General features: G+C 42.0%; 1 protein-coding gene across 8 annotated transcripts in view; it reads left to right on the forward strand.

Moving 5' to 3' along the window:
• The window catches only part of ACACA (acetyl-CoA carboxylase alpha), a 338,844-nt gene that overhangs the window by 279,161 nt on the left and 44,050 nt on the right, over positions 1–15,633 (forward strand). For all 8 annotated transcript variants that reach the window (XM_053570250.1, XM_053570252.1, XM_053570251.1 and 5 more), the window contains 2 exons: positions 14,003–14,146; positions 14,712–14,832. In XM_053570250.1, coding sequence (XP_053426225.1) covers positions 14,003–14,146; positions 14,712–14,832 — 265 coding nt within the window. The remainder of the gene's footprint in view (positions 1–14,002; positions 14,147–14,711; positions 14,833–15,633) is intronic.

Consider the following 15,633-nt stretch of genomic DNA (forward strand, 5'->3'; position numbering starts at 1 on the left):
GGCACATTACCCTGGCAAAGTCAGTAACCGGTATATCCAGGAACTGAAGATGGAGCCTTAAAGAGCCAAGGCGATTTGCAAAGTCATAAACTCCCATTTGCAATAATGTTCGTGTTTACTTACCCGCCCACTAGCCTCCCTCTCAGTTTCTACTTAGTATATTTAACATAGTGTGAGGTGGGCGGCGCCTGTGGCTCAGTCGGTAGGGCGCCGGCCCCATATACCGAGGGTGGCGGGTTCAAACCCGGCCCCGGCCAAACTGCAACCAAAAAATAGCCGGGCGTTGTGGCGGCCGCCTGTAGTCCCAGCTACTCGGGAGGCTGAGGCAGGAGAATCGCTTAAGCCCAGGAGTTGGAGGTTGCTGTGAGCTGTGTGAGGCCACGGCACTCTACAGAGGGCCATAAAGTGAGACTCTGTCTCTACAAAAAAAAAAAATAAATAAAAAAATAAATAAAAACATAACATAGTGTGAGGTGGCAGAGAGGCTGGAAGGAGCTAGCATCACAAGGGAACACTGACTGATATAGACTAGAGTTGCCCCAGATTTGGTGAGAGCCCACTCTGTATAAGTGGGATACGTAGGTGGTAGATTACATCCTTGTTGTATTTTAAAGCTCTGCTCTTTTGGGGGAAAAGAAAACCATACTCTCATCCCCTTTAGTGAAATCAAGCTTTTATTTCTCCCAAATCTGCCAGTTTTTGTTTTTGTTTTTTTGTCTTGTAGAGACAGAGTCTCACTGTACCGCCCTCGGGTAGAGTGCTGTGGCGTCACAGCTCACAGCAACCTCTAGCTCTTGGGCTTACGCGATTCTCTTGCCTCAGCCTCCCGAGTAGCTGGGACTACAGGCGCCCGCCACAACGCCCGGCTGTTTTTTTTGTTGCAGTTTGGCCGGGGCTGGGTTTGAACCCGCCACCCTTGGCATATGGGGCCGGCGCCCTACTCACTGAGCCCCACAGGCGCCGCCGAATCTGCCAGTTTAAAAGAAATTAGAGATGGGTGAGGGTGACTAGGGCTCTTAGCCCTCTAGTGGCTAATTCTGCTAATGTTGCTTTTGAGACTTAGTGCAAGTAAGTCAAATCTCTCTGGATCTCAGTTTTTATTTATGTATTTTGATGTAGCTATGCAATATGAAATGTGAAGTTGTCACAGCTGACTCTATTGGGCGCAGTGCCAGACTTCCTCCCATGACCAGGACTTGTCTGTCGCATCAGGGGCCCGCCCTATATAGTCTCCATGCTCACCCAGGGCTCTGTGACATACAACATGACAGGTCATGGAGGCCCAAGAAGGGAAGGAGAGCTTATTTAGTTGTCACTGTAGGGCAGGCAGCATAGTAACTTTCACTTAACTTAAAGAATTAAGAGCATGGGCTGCCTGGTTTAAGTCCTAGCTCTGTTACCTACTAGTCATGTGACTTGGGGCAATTTATGTAACCTCTCTGAGTTACAGCTTTATTACTGTAAAACGGGGCTAATAATAGTACCTATGTATCAGGGTCATTATGAGAATTGGATGGGTTAATACAAGCAAAAACTGGCACTGCGAGCTGGCAGGTTTGAATCCAGCCCTGGCCCGCCAAACAACAATGACAACTACAACAAAAAAATAGTCGGGCATTGTGGCGGGCTCCTGTAGTCCCAGCTACTTGGGAGGCTGAGGCAAGAGAATCACTTAAACCTAGGAGTTGGAGGTTGCTGTGAGCTGTAACGCCACGGCACTCTATCTAGGGCGACAGCTTGAGGGCTCTGTCTCAAAAAAAAAAAAAAAAAAAGCCTGGCACTGCTGTCTTCTTCTCTAAGGTGCTTTTAGGGTCCTTTCTTGTTGCAATTCATTATCCAGGCTCTGGAAAGAATATATAATCACAATATTCTCCGTATGTTCTGATTCTCTAAAGGAAAAAATTCCTTCAAAAAAATGGTAGATGGCAGTCCTCACTGTGGCAGTACATTCATGTACTGACTTTCCCAATAGATGTTATCTAAAGATGATCAACGCGCTTTGGAAAGCCATTAACGTGAGAGGCACCATGTTTGGTCATGATAGGGTAGTATATATGTCAGTCATCTGTCTGCAAGCATCCCCAAGGACTTGTTGATACAATAGCCCATAATCACTCTAAGGATCAGTCCAGCAATTTGCATTTTTAAAAGTCCCTAACTACCTATTTTCACAATAGACAGTCCCCTGTATTCCTGTGGCTCCAGATGGGATCACTCTCCTTTCTAAGGAGGGCATTTTAGCTTCCTTACTGCGTAGGCCTTGCTTTAGCATTATGAATGAGTTCTCAGAACTGATTGCAATAGGCAGATCTCCTTAGTTTCCAAGCTGTCCCTCCTCATAAATACACACACAGAATATAGGCAAACCTAGCCCCATTTGGGGGGGTTATTTGTTTGTCATTTGGTGTTTCTCAGGTTTGAGAAACAGGTTGTACCAGGTTATGTTTGACTCTATTAGTGAGTCCCGATGACCTGCCAGCAGCCTGACCCTGAGTGCCCCAGTTTGGAGATCTTGCAGGGTACAGTTACCATGCAGAGCTCCATTACAGAAGTTGTCTGACTCTATGACATCTTAGAGACTAAGAACTTTGAAGAACCTACAAGTACCAATCCAGAACTTCTAGATAAAGTGAAAGCTCTAAGGCCCTATTTGGGGAATTTATAGAATCTAGAATTATTATATGTGTTCAAACTTTTTGGCATTAGAAAACTTTAGTTTAGCAAATAAAAACACTTTTAATCAGTCCCCTCCCTGCCATTTACTAGGTGAGCAACTTTGGACTTTATTTGGATTTCAATTTCTACTTTGTAAAGTGGGAGGCATATTTCCCACATAAGGTAGAATACCAGAAGATTTTATAATCTTAAGGTCACTTTAATTTCTAGTATTCTGTGATGCTATGAAGATATATGTTGATCTGTAGCCAGTGAACCATGTTAGGCTGGGTAGGGAGAAGATATTATTAAATAGATCGGGAGGGGAATCAAAAAGCTATTACATATTAGGGTGTTATGTATTAGTGAGATAACATATTAGTGATATGTAAAATTGTTACATATATGTATTAGTGAGATTAGGACTATAAATATAGAGCATTATGATTTAAAAATTTTTTAATCTTCTCCAGACTATAGGAAAGTAAATGCTATATGTTGTTGTTGTTCACATCACAATGACTATTATAAATGTTGGGAGTGGAAAGATCTTTAAAGTTCAACCTCCAAACCATTGTTTTTTCCTCTGTGAGACCATTGCCAAATACGCAATTATGCTTTAAAAATTCAACGGAAGGGGAGTTCAGTACTTTTGGAACTAATCCCATTCATCTGTGTGAAGTTTTTTCTTATATTTGGCTAAAGTCTGTTTCCCTGTACAGACAGACTTACTGGTCTTAAAAATAGTGTTCAAAATTAACAAAGAAACTCCCAGTTTTATGGTATGACCTATGGGAAATCGAACAGAACCAAAATCTTCCTCATGTACTTTTGTGTTGTCTCAAGAAGAAATGTAGTGAAGTTGAAAATGCTATTCCAAGATAGAAAAGAAATTGGATTCATAAATAACCTTGCCAGTTAAAAATGTGAAATAATAAATAGTAATTACAAGAGAAACACTTAAAACTTAATTCCACTTTGAAGTACTCCATGGAACTCCTATGCAGGGGATTCCTGCCCAGAGTCATGTAAGACTTTTGGAGCCCAGTGATCTCTTGCTTTCTCATCACCTGGCTTGTTGAAAGTGAGGATGTTGATACGTGGTCGGAGGATATGTCTTTTTGGGTGCTGTATTTGCAGATACCAGCTAAGACTCATTGGGTCTTAGCTCATTTGGTGGAATGAGTAAAGATGATATAGACTGAGATACTCAAAGCCCTAAGGGCACACAAAAGCTAAACTGCTAGAGGGTATTACTTTCTCACTTAAGAAGTTTCTGGCTCACTTTATCCATGTGGACCTTCATTATATCTCTACCCTATATCCAGAGTCCATTTCAACCTCCAAGATTCTGATGCTTCCTGAGCATCAGAATGAAGAAATGCCTCTATTTCACACATTGTGTGGCACACAGGGTCCCTGTACTTCTGCCTCTAGTAAAACATTGCCCCTGAACTCAAGCTAGATGCCCACTTTGGTCTGTGTACATGGTTCCTTAGAGCCGTTTCTTCTGCTTCTTCATTTTCTAGTTAGGCATTTGTTATACTCTTATATGCTAGATTTTCTTCACCTTTCTTTCTGCTCATGTTCATGGTTCTCTCTTTGCAGATCAGTGTTCACTTGAAGCTTTGCTATCTGTCAGTCCCTCTCCTCCTTTCAACCTTTCTTCTCCCACAACCCCAGTCTGAAATCCAAGTAAATTAGCTTCTCACCCCTGCCCCTAGTTTAAAAAAAAATCCCATATTCCTCCAACAGTGTCTGTTCTTGGATTTGCAGTCAGCAGCCATCTCCAATAACCATCAGGCTGTCAGCTTTGCAGCTCTCTACCACCTCCCACCTCCTCCATCACTCACCAGAGGAAAAAGAGAGCCAGAGCAGGAGCTTGAAATATATCATGCAATAGTGTATCATGAATTTGTTGTGAATCACAGCGGTGAAGCAGGTTTATTTATTTCTGAGACCTTAAATCAATACAAAGTAGGTCTCTTAGTTCTGAAGCTGGGATGGAGTGTGAAAAAATGAGTCCATTGTACTCTTAAAACTTTGGGGAAAGGAGATGACAGCTATATAATTCCATTTACCAGGCACTAGGGGCTTTAATGTGAAGGTGACAGGGAGCTCTTTGTGCATTTAGAGCACCATATCTTCTAAATAAAAGATCTGTAGACTTGATAGTGGAGCATAGCTCCAAGTTTAATAATCTCCAAGCATTAGACCGAGCCAGTATGTTCCCAAGTCAGAGAGGTCCCCCAAAACACTCATAAATTAAAAGTGCAGGAACTGCACACATTGGTTGGTAGATTAGAAATGCAAGGACTCCATTCTTTTCTGGGAGGAAGATAGACCTGGGCCCTGGCTGTGCACAGACTACTGTGCGAATATGATAAAGATGTGGGAAACAGGACTGTTTAGAAACCTGACTCCTGGCTGTTCATCATTCTAAGGAATGTCCCTGGTGCCTGGATCCAAATCTAGCTATGTCCCCTTTCATTCAGAGTGGTCATCACAGTCTAATCAGCCAATGTACATAGTCAGGAGTGTTGAATTATGAAAGGAGAAGCTTTAAGAGCTTTTTAGATTGAACTGCAGATTGTCATGCACAGGCTTCAAGATTTTCTGGTTGATTCTTGACTGATATTTTAAGAATGTTTCAGTGTCTGGAATTTAAGCCTTTTAAAAATAGTATGTGCATCTGAGAAATTGAGAAATTAGTGTTGTTGAGGAAGAGAACCACCCAAATTTAACCAAGAGTATAAGATAACAAATATGAGTAGTCAAGACCACTGGAACATGTAATCAGCTTTGGAGTATCTTCCTTTTCTGACTGACCTGTTGATAAAATATGCCTTTTTTTTAACAGATAAAACAGGTTTATGCAGCTCAGTAGAGCAACCCTAATACAATATGACTTTATAGTATAAAGAGTTACTAGTTTAATTTTAGCCCAGGTAAAGAATTTTGAAAGGGGGAAATTGTCTACGCTGGGGAAAACTAAAATGGCAGGAAAATTGAAATACTCATTTTGTTTAAGCAACCTCTACACATTATAACACTAATATGAAAGACATCTTTTGTTTATAGTACTTCAACTTGCTAGAAATGTAAATTAAAGCTGGGTTTTTATAAAGCACTAAGAATTATGGTCGTTAGCAGGCATTTGTTACATGCCTGTTACTTACAAGATGTTCTTATACTGTGGAGATAAAAGATGATTCCTGCTTTCATGGTGCTTAAAGTTTAGACTGAAAGATAATAACAGACCTTTTGTGTGTTCTAAGGGGAAAAATAAAATTCTGCCCACCAGATGTCAATGAGAAACATAAACCCAAAGGTCACAGAGATGGAGAGTCAGTGCTAATCCCCTAGAAGCCAGGCCCCAGCAAGCCCTGGACTCTGGAGCCCAGCCACTGGTGAGCACAGTGGTCAGCAACACCATGTAGCCATCTGCTGCCAACACCAGCCAATTCAGAAGAACCAGTAAGAGAGTAAGAGGTGACTGACAAAGTGTTTAAAAAAACTTTTTCATCTTTAGAAAACATGATCTGATAAAGTACTAGTATCCGGAATATATAAAGAATTAGAATTTGGCCAGGCATGGTGGCTCACACCTGTATATCCCAGTGCTTTGGGAGGCCAATGTGGAAGGATTGCTTGAGCCCATGATTTCAAGACCAGCCTGGGCAATGGCAAGACCCCAGCTCTATAAAAATTTTTAAAAATTAGCCAAGCAAGGCCGGGCACAGTGGCTCAAGCCCGTAATCCTAGCACTCAGGAAGGCTGACCGGGTGGATAGCTTGAGCTCATGGGTTAAAGACCAGCCTGAGCAAAAAGTGAGACCCTGTCTCTACTACAAATAGAAAAAACTGAGGCAAGAGAATCGTTTGAGTCTGAATTTGAGGTTGCTGTGAGCTATGACACCACGGTACTCTACCCAGGGCAACAGCTTAAGACTCTGTCTCAAAAAATAAACAAATTAGCCAAGCATGGTAGTGCATGCCTATAGTCTCAACTACTTAGGAGACTGAGGTAGGAGGAGCCCAAGAGTTCAAGGTTACAGTGAGCCACTGCACTCCAACATAGGCAACAGAGACACCATCTCTTTAAAAAAAAAAATTGGGTGGCCAGTGCAGTGGCTCAATCCCAATACTCTGGGAGGCCAAGGTGGTTGGATTGTCTGACCTCATAGGTTTGAGACCAGCCTGAGCAAGAACTAGACCCTGTGTCTAAAAATAGCTGGGCCTTGTGGCAGGCTCCTATAGTCCCAGCTGCTAGGGAGACTGAGGCAAGAGAATCTTTTGAGCCTAGGAGTTTGAGGTTGTTGTGAGCTATGATGGCACTCTACCAAAGGCAAAAAAAAAAAAAAAAAAATTCTCAGAACTCAATAATTCAATAAGAAAACAGCCCAGTAGTTAAGAACATGAACAAGAAATTTGAACAGATACTTCACCAAAGAAGTTAAAGGATGATAAAATAAGCATGTGAAAAGATGCTTATTGTCAGCCACTAGGGAAATGCAAATTAAAACCACAATTAGTCATCACTAAAGTTTGTTTTTAAATGTTTAACTGATGAATACCAAGTGTTGATGAGGATGATTATTGGTGGGGATGCAAAATGATAGTCACTTTGAAAAAGATTGGGTTTTTAAAAACATTTATACACATCTTTACACACACATACATATTTATATATAAAGTGAGCTGTAAAACCTAGCAATCCCAATCCTAGAGATTCCCCCTAGAAATGGAAATATTTGTCCCCGCAAAAAAACCTGCATATAAATGTCTATAGCAGCTTTATCCACAACCCCACCCCCCAACTGGAAACAACCCAAATGTCCACTAGGCAAACAGGTGATCAAGTTGTGATAATTCCATAAAATGGGATACAACTCAGAAAACATAAAAGAATTACTGATACCTGCATCGACATGAATAAATCTCAGATGCAGTATGCTTACTCAAAGAGGCTAGACTCAGAAGGCTATGTACTGTACGACTCCATTTATATAACATTCTAGAAAAGGCGAAACTATCAGGACAAAACGTAGACAAGTGGTTGTTAGGGGTAGTAGAAAGGGCTGATTACAAAGGAGCATGAGGAAACTTTCTAGGATGATGAAAATGCTCTGTATCTTCATTGTGGTGGTGGCTATATGACCATATTTGTCAAAATTCATAGAATTCTACACCTAATGGACAGTTTTGCTGTATGTAAATTATGCTTCAGTGTATCAAATTTATTTAAAATGTTAAAAATGTTCATATTTGGAATTAATTCATTGTTTGTACTCTCAGGTCCCTTCCTAAATAACCAATTGGTGGATCCCTAGGATAAGAGATTTCTTTCAGAAGTCAGCTTTCTCTCCAGAAACCTATGCTTTTTCTCATATATTCAACAGGCAGACTGTCATGTGGCTCTTCTCTGTTCCTCAACATTAAAAATGAATCTTTGTTACTTCCCCAGTCCTCCTTCAAATCCATATTGTCTTTCTGCCATCTAATTCATCCCTCTGTTCTCCAGTGGGCCCTACACCTCAGCAAAGAAGTGTTTTAGTGGCCTGTATCTGTCTCTTTTTGGCTAAATATCTTTTCCTATCACTGGTAGCACAGTCCCTTTGCCCCAGTTTTTCCTTCAGCAAACCTGATCACTTCATAATTTGCTGCATATAGAGAGGCTTTTGGTCTCATAGTGGATAGTCTTGAATCTAGCTGTGGCTCAGAGTCAGAGGCTTTCCCCTCCCCCACCAGCAGTATGTCACAGACGGAGCCCCTTCACTATCCCAAACCTAGTCGGCCAGCTCCAACAAGCACTGCAGTTTGCCTGTGGCTGCAGGGGCAGGAAAGGTGGGGGATAGAAGTTATTACCCTGTGGCTGTGTGTTAGGAAACTGTATTTTGGAACCCCCAAATATTCTTGGTCACAAAGGTAGTTGTTCTGTCTCTAGAGATTTAATTCCATTCACCCTTGGAAATATTCCTGGAGAAACATTTACACAGTAATATGTGCTGTGCCACTTAAAATTGTTAATTGGAGATTGAATTACTTGTCAGCTTTTAAAAATGTAGTCCTCGCAGGTCAGGGAAGAAGATGTTAGCAGCACTAAGCAGATGAGCTATTGCGTTTTTTTTCTTCCCCTTCCGCTTTTCCCTCCCCCTCCTTTTTCCTTTCTCCTTTCATCTTTCCTCCTTTTGTCCCTTTTATACCACTTTTTCCTTCCTCCTACTTATTTTTTCTCAGATCAACTCTCCCTTTCTGATTTAGCAAAACCTTTATCAAAAACCTGGCATGTCCCAGGGTGACTTTAATATCTAGAATCATGGATGAAGTCCAGTGATTACAATTGCTCAGTAAATTTAACAAAACCCCTCCTCATATCCTCTTGAGAATAGAAATATCCTAATGAGAAGGAGGATTGCAGTGAGGACTCAGCTTGTATAGCCTAATTTAGCTTGTATAGCCTAATTTTTAGATGCAGAAGGAATTTTGAACTCCCTGCTTCTTTAAATAGAAAATGCCCTGACCCACCGAGGATTGTTTAAAAAAGGGAAAGATTGGCTGAAGGGGGAAAAGCAGCGGTAGATTTCATTTTTTTTATTCCATCATCAATGTGCTTCATTATTTTTCACACCTTCAGCACATGATTGCAAATATTTGCCTTTAAGTCTAAGGCTCCCCACCATTATGTGTGTATCAGGACAAAAGCAATTTTTAAAAAATTGAGCTAAGTTGCATCTATGAAACTTGGAAAGCTCAATGCCTGTGCTGACAAATATCCTGACAAGTAAATACTATACTCATTCAGCATTACATAGTGATTTCATTTGCACAAGACCTCACAATGCTCTGCCACTTCAGTCAAACGTCTGGAGCACTGGGGAAAGGAAGAACGTGTTTATCTTGATCTCCAAAAAGGGATTTAAGGGAGAGAGGAGGCGGTATATTAGACTGTTTTCATTGCCTGTCAGCTGTGGTAAACCTGAGCTGTCTACAGTGTCTCTAGATAAGCAGCAACAGCAGCAGAGGCCTTAGCATGTACGTATGACTGCATTCATTTGTACTTCTTACGCTTCTCACCGTTTCTAAAGGCTACGTAGCATCTTTGGTGAAGCCTTTAAGAATTGTGTCTCTGCTAATCACCGGTTTATGTGGTGCCCTTAATTTTTAGGTCTTCCAGCTGTCATGAATGAAGCTCTGGATGAGGCTTAAATTTTTTTTTTTTTTTGTAGAGATAGTCTCACTGTACCGCCCTCGGGTAGAGTGCCGTGGCGTCACACGACTTACAGCAACCTCCGACTCTTGGGCTTATGTGATTCTCTTGCCTCAGCCTCTCGAGCAGCTGGGACTACAGGCGCCCGCCACAATGCCTGGCTATTTTTTTGTTGCAGTTTGGCCCCCCTCAGCATATGGGGCCGGCGCCCTACTCACTGAGCCAGAGGGGCCGCCCAAGGCTTAAATTTATATTAAGAGTGGGTGAGGATCCTCTTTTCTCTCAGATTCATCCCATACTCAGTTCTATCAGCGGTGGCACTCTTCAGCAGAGGACCCCAAGGTGGTGCCAGACCCTGATAGTTCATGGTTCCGCTTCTCCACTCAGACCTGGAGGGCAACCAAGTGAGGCCCCTGTTTGAATGGCTCCTATGTTTAAATGGTTAGTGCTTGTTGGGCAGATAAAAGTTTGTATCATATACAGTAGAAAACATGGGAGGAATAATTCGGGAACTGAAATATGACAATCAACTTGTCTAAGGTAGAAAAGCACATGTTGAGGTTTAAAAGAATGATAAGCGAAGCTCAGTTGCTTCATGAGAACATGCTGATGAGAGGGTTATTTACCCCAAGTTTTTCTGTAGAAGGTTGATAGGGCAACATAATAAGAAATGAAACAAAAGTTCTGTCCCAGTGGGCTCTTTTCGTCTTCCTAGATGCCAGTTAGGGTTTGTGTTAACTGTTCTAGCGTGATTATTTCAGAGTTAGGCAGAATGGATTTTGGGCCGGCCGAGATTCTGCTTCCTTAGTTGGAGCTTTTGTTTGGAAGTATTCTAAAATCATTAAAACCACTTGAGTCAGCAACGACCCCTATAAATCAGGAGCTATTGTTTGTGCCCTCATTCTGCTGGTGCATGCTCCAGACAGTCATTGAAGATGAACTGGAGGGTGTGCTTTCTCTTTACCAATTGATAAGTGGCCATGATTGTTAGCATTTGTTTGTGGTTAGTGAAGCAGATTTCCTTTCTGTGCCCATCCTCACCCCACCCCCATCTCCCAAGATAAGGCTGGCCCTATGTTAGTCTAATCTATAATTTTTCTCTTTAATTTCTGAATTAATTGAATCTTCTCACATGACAAACATTTTTTTAGCTCAGAAATAATGTTCTTAGTTGTGTTAAGCCTTGGGTGGGTGTCTTCTGAACCCAGAGGAGAAGTACTGCTGCCCTCTCAGAACAATACCAGAGCTCAAGTCACAGCTAGTAAAGGGTAGACAAGCTAAGTTACTGAAATCTTGTTCCTACCCCGTTTGTCTCCCATCATTCTGTGAAAATACAGGGTAAAATGAAGTGCGGAGAATCTCTGGGAGTAGTCTGATTCTGGAGCTTTTTCTCTTAGAAACGAGAGGGTAAAGGTGTCTGATGAAGATGTATTTAAACAGCAACTAAATAGCTCATGGTCTGCTTCCATCCTTCATCGGCCCATTATTAATTTTAGATGTAAAAGATTCTAAGTGGTTGGACATTATCAAGCACTAGAGATAGGGAAAAAAATAGTTTCTGAGTAGAAAATGGCCCAGCTCTTTCTTCTAGGCCAAGGAATGCTTGGCTCCTGACATAGATTGTGAATATCAGATATTCAGGGTCAGCACACTGTCTTCTTTTTTATTCCTTTTTTTCCCTTTCCAATTTTATTTTAATAATTAAAAATAATGCTGATCACACTGAATGACTTCTAGCAGAGAGGCAGTCTGTCCCAGAAGGACCAGTTGTGGGCCATCGGGTTTATGACGACCATAAAACCGGAGCCAGATCAGAGCACAGCATCCTTGAGTGACAGGGTTTCTGCCTTCGCCAGGATCCCCCATCAACAGACTGTTTTGGATGTTTATTTTGGTTTGGATTTTTGTTCTGTTTTGTTTCCTGATGCGTGTGCGAGTGTGCATGTGTGCACACATTTAAAGATATAAATGAAACAGGTATGTAATGCCCTCTGCCTGTTAGAAAGACTAAAGCCATAAAAATAACAAACGGCGTGTATTTGCTAGAATGTCAAAGTTATGAGTTTATTTTGTAATGATGTGCTCCTGCCTTCATGAGGTAAACTGGCCGTGGCGGAGGTGTTATTAGTAATATGGACTCAGTGGAGCAGAAAGCCGAATGACCGAGAGATCAGTGTATCAGTCAGAGAGAGGGCAAATGGAAAGAGACAGCAGGAGAATGAGAAAAGAGCCGCCGTGCTCTGGGCTGAGATTAAAGACGGACTGAGAGGGGGACCGGAGCCCCTTGCTCAGATATGGTGTCCCCTGTCCACGGGGCTCCTTCAAAGGAGTTGCCAGCATGTTGCTCAACTTGGGGCTGCCTGAAAAGCTTGTTCCCTGTGCTTCCTTATCAAGGAAAATAGTAATCTGAGAGCAATTTTGCTTTCCATATTCTTTTCAGAAAAGTCTTCTATGCCCCTTCTGGCTGAAATTAAATGGAACCAAGGCCAGCTAGGTCACACTGAGGTTATTACTTTGGTCACCAACTTCCCCAGCTTTTGGAAGGTCTTGATGTAGGGGTTGACCTAGCACACAGGGGAAACTCTCAAAGCTCCTAACAAGAAGAGGCGAAATGGGAATACACAGGGAGAATTTGCTGGCCCTTAATTTGTTAGGCTCTCCCTACAGAATGAAAATTAGTAAAAGTTAGCAAGGAAGAAATTTTGTGTTGTCATTATTATTATTTTTTTTTTTGTAGAGACAGAGTTTCACTTTATGGCCCTTGGTAGAGTGCCATGGCATCATACAGCTCACAGCAACCTCCAACTCCTGGGCTTAAGCGATTCTCTTGCCTCAGCCTCCCGAGTAGCTGGGACTACAGGCGCCTGCCACAACACCCGGCTATTTTTTTTTTTTTTTTTTTTTGGTTGCAGTTCAGCTGGGGCCAGGTTTGAACCTGCCACCCTCGGTATATGAGGCCGGCGCCCTACCGACTGAGCCACAGGCGCCGCCCTGTCATTATTTTTTAAAGGAGATGGGGAGAGGGAAAAGAAAAGGTAAAATGGGGAGAGGGAAAAGAAAAGGTAAAATACAGTAAGCGCTCTACAACTGTTTAGAGCTCTCCAGGGCTACCCTAGATGACTGCCAATTACTACACACTCAGCAGTTCGCAGTAGTCAGTGATCAGGCTGCCCGGCTTCCATCTGCTGGGTCAGAAAACCTTCCCTGAAAGAAATTATTAACCAATCTTCGAGGGGGAAAAAGAAACCCTACAATTTCCAAGTCCAAGAATATTTTTTTCTTCCTTTTTTTGTTCTTCAAAGGAAACTTTGTGGTTTCCAATTGCTGCAGGTGGCCTTCGACCTCACAAGGGTTAAACTCCAGAGATACACACACGGGGAGTGAGGCCCTGAATCCCTGGAGGCTTGGAAGGGAAGGAGAAGGGGAAATGGGCTGGAATAAATCACAGCCCTGCACCCAGTACACAAAGAAGACTTGAGACTCAGGGTTCGTGTATGTATCATGAGTTGCTTCAGGATTTTGCCAGCTTTAGGGCTTTGGTATGGGGACCAGCTTTAAAAACCAAATGGAAGGGAAAGAAATAATCCTTTTTAAAAATAAGAAACCAGGGTGGCGCCTGTGGCTCAAGGAGTAGGGCGCTGGTCCCATATGCCGGAGGTGGTGGGTTCAAACCCAGCCCCGGCCAAAAACCACAAAAAAAAAAAAATAAGAAACCAAAGCCCCAACAGAATTTCTTTACTTGAGACTTGTCAGTAAAGATTGTAGACAGTCAGGCATATTACTTTTTTTGGGTATATGCACAAAAAAGACCTGCACATGATAAGCTAGTCTGAGCCTCAAGGTCCCAGCCTAACCCACCACTGCAATTTCTGCTGAGTCCAAGTATGCTGAGGATGTATCTATGGCAGCTACTGGAGAGAGAGAGGCTTGCTGGTTTTAAATCGATTATTTAAAAGCCTTTTTTGTTTTCTAAGTTTTCTTCTTAGGAAGAAGGTTTAGACAGTCCCTCAGAACAACCCATCGGAAGCTGGAGTTTCTGTCTTATGGAGAAAAGAACCCATTTTAGTGAGAGTTATGAAAATAGACTATGTCTTTATTTCTGTAGAAACAAGTGTCTTTCTCTTGCTCATTCCTCTAGGTTCTTGGACGGGAGGTATATACCTCCAATAACCAGCTTGGGGGCATCCAGATCATGCACAACAATGGGGTCACTCACTGCACCGTTTGTGATGACTTTGAAGGGGTTTTCACTGTCCTGCACTGGCTGTCCTATATGCCCAAGGTGAGCCCTTCCTGCCCAGCACTGACATAGCCTGCAGAACCTGTCATTTCCACCACAGCTCATTACCTCTGTGTTTGAGGTCTTCTCTTATGTTGGAGGAGTTTTTTATGACATATTTCCCTGAAAACTATTAATTTTTTTCCTTCTACCTTTAAAATGCCTTTAGATTTCATTAATTAGCCCCCTTTTAATGTTTCCCAGCCATAGAAGCCTTCATGGCCCATCTTAGGTGCAGACACCAGCATATTAACGATTCCTCCTTGTTGAGGGTTTTCTCCTTTGTAGTAGCCGCCCATCCTTCTGGGGAGCTTCCCAGAAAGCATGGGCACCCTGAAAGCTCAAGTCAAACACACCACTTTGTGCTAAGCTCCTAAATGAGATTTGAGACCTATGCATGTTCCTTAGGGCTTGGAACGTAATTGGGATGCTTCTAGCTGATGATTGGGACCAGCGGGTGTGATTCTGTGTGGGAGCTTTGCTGTGTCTCTAGCTGTCCTGACTGAGTTGGAGTATGGGGCTGTTGTTCATTGACTGCTGTGCTCTTTGGCTTCCAATCTCCTTTTAGAGTGTGCACAGTTCAGTTCCTCTGCTGAGCTCCAAGGATCCTATAGACAGAATCATTGAGTTTGTTCCCACAAAGGCTCCATATGATCCTCGATGGATGCTAGCAGGCCGTCCTCACCCAAGTACGTATATGTAATTCATGGTACTCTGGCTCTCAAGTTTCTGGTCTTCCCTTCAATCGCTGTCCAATTCCTGCACCATAGCATGGGACTAAGAAAACAGAGCTAAATACATAGAAATGATAAATATCTGAAAAACAGCTCTCAAAGAAAAAGGTGGAAAATTCTTCACAAACAAATGAAAAATAAATGGAATAAGATTTACAAATCAGCCATTGAGTCAGGCAGTACAGTCACCAAGACAATTTCTTTTATTCATTCTGTTATCAAAGCACTTATTACTGAATGAGCTCAAAGACATTAAAACAGTTCAATATAATCCATAAAATCTTACAGGACTAGAATCTTGGACCATCTAGTCCCTATAAATCATGTTGAGGGTGATCAAGTCAGTTTTAGGGAACGCCTTGAGACCCTCAAATGTAGTGTGACTTTACCCTTCTCAGTAAGTACTGATGAGCACCCACCTGCATATGCCTTCTTTTCTTATGATATAAGTAATAGTATTGATATTTGTTTCAGTTATTAATGTAAGTTTACTTTGTAAGATCATTTACTTATAAAGAGGTTGTCCAAGCCTTTAAATTCTATAGACGTATAGAGTGAGAACAAGCCCTCCCTCCAGTTTTATCTAATCTCTCCCTTTGTCTTTGATCTGATTTTACCTAATTTAAAAATAACAGAAAAAAGTCAGTAACTCTATGTAAGGCAAACATATGTTCTCATTTATCAGTCCATTTCTCTGTGCTAGCAAAACTTATTTATCAGAGGTTCTTTTGTGGAGTCCCAGGTCCCCCTACTACA

Source organism: Nycticebus coucang, chromosome 18 (genome assembly GCF_027406575.1).
Source record: "Nycticebus coucang isolate mNycCou1 chromosome 18, mNycCou1.pri, whole genome shotgun sequence".
In the NCBI taxonomy this organism is placed as follows: domain Eukaryota; kingdom Metazoa; phylum Chordata; class Mammalia; order Primates; family Lorisidae; genus Nycticebus; species Nycticebus coucang.